At 42.4% G+C, this 8,773-nt stretch overlaps 1 protein-coding gene across 1 annotated transcript; it reads right to left on the bottom strand.

Moving 5' to 3' along the window:
- Positions 1-1,863: 1,863 nt before the first annotated feature.
- LOC136655443 (toll-like receptor 6) lies at positions 1,864-4,275 on the bottom strand. Its single transcript, XM_066631899.1, has one exon. The coding sequence runs from the start codon at positions 4,273-4,275 to the stop codon at positions 1,900-1,902; it is 2,376 nt and encodes a 791-aa protein (XP_066487996.1). The 3' UTR covers positions 1,864-1,899.
- Between the last annotated feature and the right edge of the window lie 4,498 nt (positions 4,276-8,773).

Raw genomic sequence — 8,773 nt, 5'->3', positions numbered from 1 at the left:
TCTTCAGTGTGTGAAAGAACTGGTGGAGCCATCATTCAGCTTGGGCAAGCAGCAGGGAAGTTCCAGTCAGGGCGCAGAGAAGGGTTAATGTTTTGCTTTTACTTTGAGTGGGAGATGAGGAGGTGGGAGTAGGCTCTATTGCCCATTTCTAGTAGGAACCAATGTTCACTGGATGAAGGATGGGTGGGCTGATATTTTCTTTGGATAAGAAAGGACAGGAGGAGGAGCCCAAGGGGGTTCTTTCCTTGGAATTGGCTGGAGAAGCCCAGGGAGGTGGAGGATACAATTCGTAGTGATCACACTTTGGCTCCTATGGGTGTCAGTAGCATAGTTATAGGGCTGCAAAACACTAAATTTTTCAGGGAGTCTCACCTCAGCTTGCAAAGCACTACATGTTGCAAGGAGCCTCACCTCTAGCCAACCGGAATGGGTCTGAAGCATGAACAAGAAGTGTGGGGCAGCAGGTGAGGCAGAACCACCCTATTGTAGTGTATGGAAAAGCACTGCAGCTGCTTCACCTGCTTACACCCAAGGAGGCTTCGGTGTAAGGAGAACCGCCTCAGGTGTAAGCAGACAGGGTAGCTGCAGTGCTTTTCCGCAGACAACAATGGAGCAGTTCTGCCTCACCTGCCACCCACACTCTGAAGGGGGGGTTCCCACTTGTACACCTGTGGTGAGGCTCCGTGCAACACGTAGTGCTTTGCAAGCCAAAGTGAGGCTCCCTGCAAAACACAGTGCTTTGCACTTCCTTTAGCTATGCTACTGGTGGACCCCATTGTTATTTGGGAGGAGGAAGCCTCACTGAATGACCAGCTGCAGTGAGGCCACTTCTGAATAGAGCTGCAAAGGATTGAGTCATCCTGGTAAGCCTCCCAGCTGCTGTGTGCTCCTCCCTCTTACCATTTCTGTCCCTGCTGTATCACATTCCCACTCCCTCCCACCTTGTTCACAGATGGGATGGGGACAGCAGGAGAGTGCTTAAAGAGAACACTGACACATACACACACAACCCCTGTGGCAGCTCCATTTTTTTCCACAGCTGAGTTTTTAAAATGGAATGACTTGAGACTCTCAAGTCTGTTCGAGTCACAAAAACACTCTGGGTGACCCAGGAAGTGCCCCTCTTATTACTCATTTTCGAGTTGAGTCATAGGGGTGGAGATTTGTGACCTGACTCAAGTCAAGCCATGCTGGATTTGCCTATCCCTACTCACTGCCCTGCACATTCTGCTCCCCCATCCTCAGTTTACCTGAGGCTGCCAGCATAGCCAGAGAGTAGGTGAGGAGGGGTTTGTTTCCAGGAAGGCTTTGCATCCAGAGGGGCCTTGAGACTGCATGCTGATAGATCCTATGGATGCAGAGGATGTGTGGGTTCTTCCTTTCTACACACACCCAGCCAATCATGCTCTGCTGCTGCCCACAATAAAGGTATGGTATTGGGAGGATTCAGGGGTCAGCTGGATGAGAACACCTGAAATCTCAATAAGTGCTCAACCTGAACATCTGCTTCTCTGCCACACAAAAATAATCAATAGCTGGTTTGGCCATAAAGCCATCAGTCTTTGGCTTCTAATGCAATGTGTTACTGTACTTCCATATAACATGAATAAATAATTTTGAATTACTACTTGTCCTGTCTCTAGAAATATTAAAGCTTTGCATGTTACAATCGTACATCATGAATAACTTTTCCCAATAACTTATAGGTCTTTCAGGTTTTTCTGGTTTCTGATGCATCCTGAAATCTGCTTCATTAATTGTATGTAATTTGAATTTGTAATTTGAACAAAAAGTGTAATGGATACTGCAATATTCAGCAATGTTACTTATATTTCACTGGTATAAGAAAATCATTATTGCATTCTCTGAAAACAAACTGACCTGAAATTGACTTTTAATTTACCACAGCACCCTCATTTCTTCATTGCCTGAAAGTTTAACATGAATGGATGCTCGAAGATTAGCCCAGAAAAGTCCTTGCTTGCTCTTCTCTTTTGGCCACTCCAAGTAGGTCCTCTTGGCCATGACAGCTTTAAGTTGGTGGTATTTGGCAGGAATGATGTATGCAGGGATTGACTCCAGCAAAATAAGAATTAAATTGTCAGCATTTTCACTGAACAACTTGTGATGAGCAAAGTAGAGCTCGTAATGACACCATTCGCTCTGCACAAAATTGGGAGACAACACAAAGATGGACTTGTAACTTTTCTCAATGCAGTCTATGATATTCTCAACTATGCTTTTGCCTGCAACAAAGTTCCTCTCATGTTGGCAGATCCGTATAGAACCATCCTCCTTCTCTAGGTTTGGAATCAGGACATTTTTCACCCAGTCACAATCACACTCACTATAGGAGATGAAAGCATGGAACTCTACATTGTTTACCAAAACTTCAGTATTATTCTTCCAACCCCTGTGCTTTACTTGACTCCACTGCCACAGCATCTTCAAATACCACGGAATGTCAAACCAGATGCACAGCAATGATACTGTAACTGCTAAGACCACTGTAGTAATTAGAACCACAGCAATCAGGAGATTTGTGTTGCAAACAATTTCAGAAACATGAAAATCCTTCAGGAGGAGTCCCCTTAAATCATCTGGGTATTCACACATGTATGACTCAGGCCAGTCAACTAGCTCCACAAAGTCATTTTTTCTGAGGTTAATGAACTGTCTTAATTCACAGGAGCACGTGAATGGATTGTGACCTCCTTTTAGCTTTTTGATGTTTTCACAACTTTGTAAGAATTTGGAAGCCTGCGAGAAAATTGAATTCATTTCGACATTCAACCATCTTAGACTACTAAACCGACCACACCCAGGCAAATCAGTCAGCCTATTAGAAGCCAAGTTGAGCTCTTTCAAACTGGTCAACTCAACCATCTCTTCAGAAACGCTTGCAATGTCATTGTTTTGAAGATCCAGCACTTGGATATTGATTGGTAAACAGCTAAAGACCAAATCAGACAACCGGTTGAATGACAGATTCAGTTGAGCAAGATTTCCACCCCAGTAACACCCATTTTGATTGTCTTTGTACTGTAACAAATTTTGGCTCAGGTCCAAATATTTCAGAGATTTCATGTGACTGGTCATTGAACTCACTTTATCAAGTTCTTTAAATTGGTTCTTCTGCAGAATAAGTGTTTCGAGGAGTTTCAAGTTGTTGCAGCCTTCAAAACCTGTGTTAGACAAGGTATTATTTGAAAAGCATAAGTAGGTGAAACTACTAGGATTTGAGGGACAAACCATGTATACCATTTGTGAATTTGAAATTGTCAACGCTTTAATGTTCATGTCTGCAAACGTTTGATAGACAGCATGCTGGTCAAATATCATATATTTGAGTTTAGTATCTTTAATTGTCAAAGCTTTTAGTGAGGTGTTAGTATACGAGAGAGGCTGTGGAATGATTTCTAGAATTGTCACATCATGGACAGTGAAATATTCAATACTGCTTTGCCACACATATTGAAACATAACAGTGATGTTTTTCCAGGACACTTCTATATTGTTAAGTGTTAGATTTAGCAATTTTCCATTTTTGTTGAGTTTTGACAAGAATTCTTTTATCACATTGACTTGTTTCCCTTGGATATTTGAGAGTTCTAAACTTTCTGTGTCTGTGAGATTTAGATCCAAAACAACAGGGAATTCTGTATTTGTAGGAAGTACAATTCGAAGACTCTTTACGTTGAACATTAGAAGGTGTCCAGGACTATATTCAGAGAGGTCTTCTAAGCCCAAAAACAGAGAATCCAGCTGTAAATGTGCAAGAACAGTGAAATCTGATTTCTGTATTCTTCTAGCACTCAGGCCAAGACGTTCCAGCTGCACCATCCTGCTAAACTCAGGGCATACGGTCATGGCTGTATAATTATTGTAAGAGAGATCTAGATACCTGAGTCTTCCAACAGGATGGCAGGAAAGAGTTCTCAAATTGTTATGGGACAGATCTAGATGTTCTAAGTCCTCATTGTATTGGAAAACACTGAAGTCAAGCTGACTGATGTTGTTGTAAGACAGAATTAATACTTGCAATTTGGTAAGATATCTAAAATCAGAAGTATGAAGTTTGGATATAGTATTATGTGACAAATCCAATACCACTGTTTCTGTTGCAAGTTTCTTTGGAACAGCATGGAGCAAGCTCTTTGAATAGTTTGCTGTAAATTCATGTTCTGCAGAAATGTGAATATTGTTCCAGAAAGTTATTATATAGATGCAAATGCAGGGAAAATTGTTTGTGCCTGAACGTTTTATTTCTGCCATAGTTTATCAGAATTCTTTAAATGCATTCAGTGATCTGCTGGTTTCTTTGTTATGGCCACAGAAACCTGTTAAAAGAAGTCACATTAAAATATTCAGAACTGTAATAGAAATGTTAGTTCTTAGTCTTTAAAGACTCAAAGCACCATTTTTTATTATTTTAATGGCAGTGGAAAACCCTTCACCACTCCACAGAAAAATCTATTAAGACTATAAAAATCTGCTGGACACACCTAACAATCTGGGTAAAGTTTTTTTCAGTCAGATGGTTGGGCTATTTTCTTTGGGGGAGAAAACCCGATGTGGCTTGAAAGACTGTCATCATTTTTCTGAGTGCTTTCCTGTTCCTCTGTGCTCAAGCAATAACCGTAAATAATCAGCTATTACAGAATCAGTATAAGTTCTGGCACCACCCAGAACAGAAGTAGTACCAGTAGTCAGCCAGGCTGGGCAGCAGTCAGAAGCTACACCCAATGGCTTGACCAACCCCTAAATCAGGAATTTTCTCCTTCTCACAGCACATTGATGTCGATGACCTGGTGTCTCTTCTGGCTTCCAGGAGACTCTCTCTCGGGTCCTACAACTCTGTTTTGAGGGCAACCGTCTGTAGTAAAAAATTGTCACTACCAGCGGTGGGACAGTTTGTTACTATAGAGAGTTGTCCTCAAAACAAAGTCGCTGAAGTTAGAAGAGTTTTTCAGCAATTTTCATCCACTGTGTACCAAACCCCTGCAGCATACATGTGGACCTTTTATAGCACACTGGCTGAAAACCAACACCCTAAATTATTGTGGTATTGGTGGTAGCCATGATGCAATCATTTGACATACTCTTGCCACCACAGCTTCATCTAGCATGCACCCCTATTTACAAATGAGTGTCTCCCTCATTGATAGGGGATGCTTCCATTACTCAGTGTGGGCTTTGATCCAGGCCCCCCCCCAACTTTCTAGCACTGATCTAGGGGAAGCTAGCAGCTGGGCTATTCAAGTCAAAATAGGGAGGTAAAGGCTACATGGCTGAGACATCTTTTTTACCAGGAAGGTCTGAATGCATTCTCTGTAGGTAACACAGAAGACAAATGAGGAAAAGTACACGAAATGTTTTCAGAGCCAACTACAGCAGTCGTCTGCACTACAAAAATTAGCACTACAGATACAATCTTGGCCAGTTAACACTTGAAGAATCTTTGTTTCAGCATATACTTCCATGTAAATCAAAAAGCAAATCATAACACCTACCTTCTCAGAGCCTCTCAGAGCAACCACAGAGAAGCATGAATCTTAATTGTTAAGCCATGAAGAAAGCTATTGGAATAAAGCTCAGGCAGAAGTTGCTCCCAGCTTCCTAGGCAAAATAAATCAGCTCTCATTTGAGGGAAAATATAAAGCAGAAAGAACAAGGGAAATAGACAAGGACAAAATTTTCACAAGATATTGCAAACCTTCTGCTTGATCAAATGAAAATGGGTACAGAACTTGTTTCACTACTCTGTCATGGACTAAAAATAAACTGGGACTTCCCAAAAATCAGCACCACACTGCCATCTATTCTTCCTTTTTGGTGCTCTTTTTTTCTCTTTTCCTGTTCATGCAAAACTTGATAGCAACAGTTAAGAATACTTTAACTATATACCTCTCTTCAACAACATCAAAAAAAGCCATTTACAATGCAAAAAAGGCACCAGCCACAGATACTGGAAAAAGCACCATGCTGGGGTGAAGAACCGTTGCTGTTTGGGAGCAAACAAGAGTTTGAGAGAAGGAAGGAGGAAGAGACTCCATTGCTAACCACTGCAAAGGAGCAAAGCAGCTGGGGACAGGATTGCTGGGAGGAAGTACTGTTGCCAGGGGAATTAATTGATCTCCCTTCTCCACCTGTGGCCAAGTAATTTCCCTCACAGGGGCAGAGCCAAGAGACCAAGGGATCTTGGCCCTGGCCCTGGCTCTTCTCCTGTGGTCAGGAGCCTGTGAACTCCAGGACAGAGCATCTGGAGGCAGTAAGCATCTGGTAAGGAAGCTTTAAGCTTCTAAGGATCTATAGATCGCTACACAAGATACAAACTATGCAGTCAGGCAGCCACAAGCAGGGTGGGGGCTATCCAGTGTTCTGCATCAAGTGCCACATGTATGACTATATGCCTCAGGGGCATAAGTCATGGGTGTGTCCTCATTGCAAGGAACTCCAGGGCCTCAGGGAACACATCTGCTCCCTTGAAGCCTTGGTGGCCAACCTGGAAAGCCAGAGTCGGGTAGAGAGGGACCACAAGGAGACTTCCAGGGACATGCAGGCTTCGTCCCATCCTCAAACGGGCAGCTCCCTGGCTGCCCGGGTAGGAAGCGCTAGAGGATGTCACACTGGGGAGGAGGAAAAACAATCCCCTGGGGGGGACTCCCTCTTCAGGGGATGGGCCCATATCCATTTGCATGGCAGGAGGAGGGGTCGGGGGCTTCTTGTAGTGGGTGATTCAATTATCCTGCAGATAATTGGGGTCCTTGTGGACAGTCCTGGAGAGATCTTGGGGTCCTTGTGGACAGCTCGATGAAAGTGTCAACCTAATGTGCTGCTGCAGTGAAGAGGGCTAATTACATGCTTGGGATCATTAGGAAAGGCATTGAGAATAAGACAGCTAATATTGTAATGCTGCTGTACAAATCGATGGTAAGGCCACACCTGGAGGACTGTGTCCAGTTCTGGTCACCACATCTCAAAAGGGATATAGTGGAGATGGAAAAGGTGCAGAAGAGAGCAACCAAAATGATTACTGGGCAGGGGCACCTTCCTTATGAGGAAAGACTACAGCATTTGGGCCTCTTCAGTCTAGAAAAGAGGTACCTGAGGGGGGACATGATTGAGACATAAAAAATCATGCAGGGGATGGACAGAGTGGATGGAGAGACACTATTTCCCCTCTCACATAACACCAGAACCAGGGGACATCCACGAAAGTTGAGAGTTGGGAGAGTTAGGACAGCAGAAGAAATATTTCTTTACCCAGCATGTAATTAGTTTGTGGAACTCTTTGCCACAAGAAGTAGTTATAGCTACTTGCCTAGATGCCTTTAAGGGGGGATTGGACAAATTTCTGGAGGAGAAGTTCATTATGGGTTACATAGTAGGTATGTGCAAGCTCTTGGTTTTAGAGGCAGGCTGCCTCTGATTGCCAGATGTAGGGGAGGGCACTGGGACGCAGATTGTGTCTGTTGTCTTGTGTGCTCCCTGGGGCATTTGGTGGGCCACTGTGAGATACAGGAAGCTGGACTAGATGGGCCTTTGGCCTGATCCAGCAGGGCTCTTCTTATGTTCTTATGTTGCTCTCCCCCCTCTCCTGCTAAATATAAGAGGACACCACTCTTAATAGTGCCTCTTTGCCTAGTTAGCTGGAATATAGCAGAGACTATGTAGATCAAAATAGTGCCAGTAGTTGGTAATATATATTATTTTTAAAGTAAATTCTTGTGGTCAATAACTTCACAACCAAGCAAGGAAAAACAATCAAAAGAAAACAAAAGTGAAACAGGGATTTTTGTTTGTGTTTTTTTTTTGTAAAAGATGACCCTGTCAGTATTCAGACTGGCTGCTAATGAAACTTTTACATTTCATCCATTTGTTGCAGTATGACAGGGCCACTCCATTCTAAAACATGAATTAAAATATTTATTCTGAGATGCTGTTTACTTGGGCTGCAGTCCTGCACAAGAATGCTTTTTGTTCAAACCTGGTAGAAAAACTATAGATGCTTAATGGAACAGTGACTTTAAAAAAATGGCACATAATGAATATAAAGAAAATTTCAGCTGTTATGGAGAGCAAGACAGGGAGTATCAATGCTGTGCAATTGTTTATGAACAGTGGTATTTCTTAACTATTAGAAATGAAATATGTATGATGGAGTGAGCTAACAGGTTTGATAAACATAAGTAAGGCTGCAATTTTGTTAATGCTTACTTAGAAGCAAGGCCCACTGTAAGACAGACTTCTGAATAAACATGTAGGTTTGTGCTATAAGAGATGTCGTTTATTTTCTAAATAGTAATTTTTAATATACCAGTCTGGTCTTTTGCTGTATGTTTTTAGATTTTTTTTATTTCACATTTTTATACTGTACTTCTTCCAAGGAGCTCAGTACATAGTTCCTCCCTTCCTTTTGCCCTGGGAGGTTGGTGAAGCTGAGATATAGTGACTGGCCCAAGATCACCCAGGAAATTTCATGGCTGAGTAGGGATTTGAACCTGGATCTTCCAGATCTTGCTGCAACTCCCAAATCAGTAGTAGGTAACTCTTTATAGACTTTTTAAAACACAAACATACACACACCTAAGAAAGGTTACAACCAAGTTATAAATTGGAGATGTTGCATATTTCTCCAAGAAAGTCTATGCAACCATGGCTTTTGCTGCTCCTGTTCTGATTTAAATCATGACTTGATCACTGTCAATTGTTGATGTATTGATGCAAGTGTGATGCTTCTGTAAGCAGCTGCTTTGTCTTTCTTTTTAAA

The sequence above is a fragment of the Tiliqua scincoides genome, chromosome 6, assembly GCF_035046505.1.
Source record: "Tiliqua scincoides isolate rTilSci1 chromosome 6, rTilSci1.hap2, whole genome shotgun sequence".
Lineage (NCBI taxonomy): Eukaryota > Metazoa > Chordata > Lepidosauria > Squamata > Scincidae > Tiliqua > Tiliqua scincoides.
This window is presented reverse-complemented; position numbering and strand designations above follow the sequence as displayed.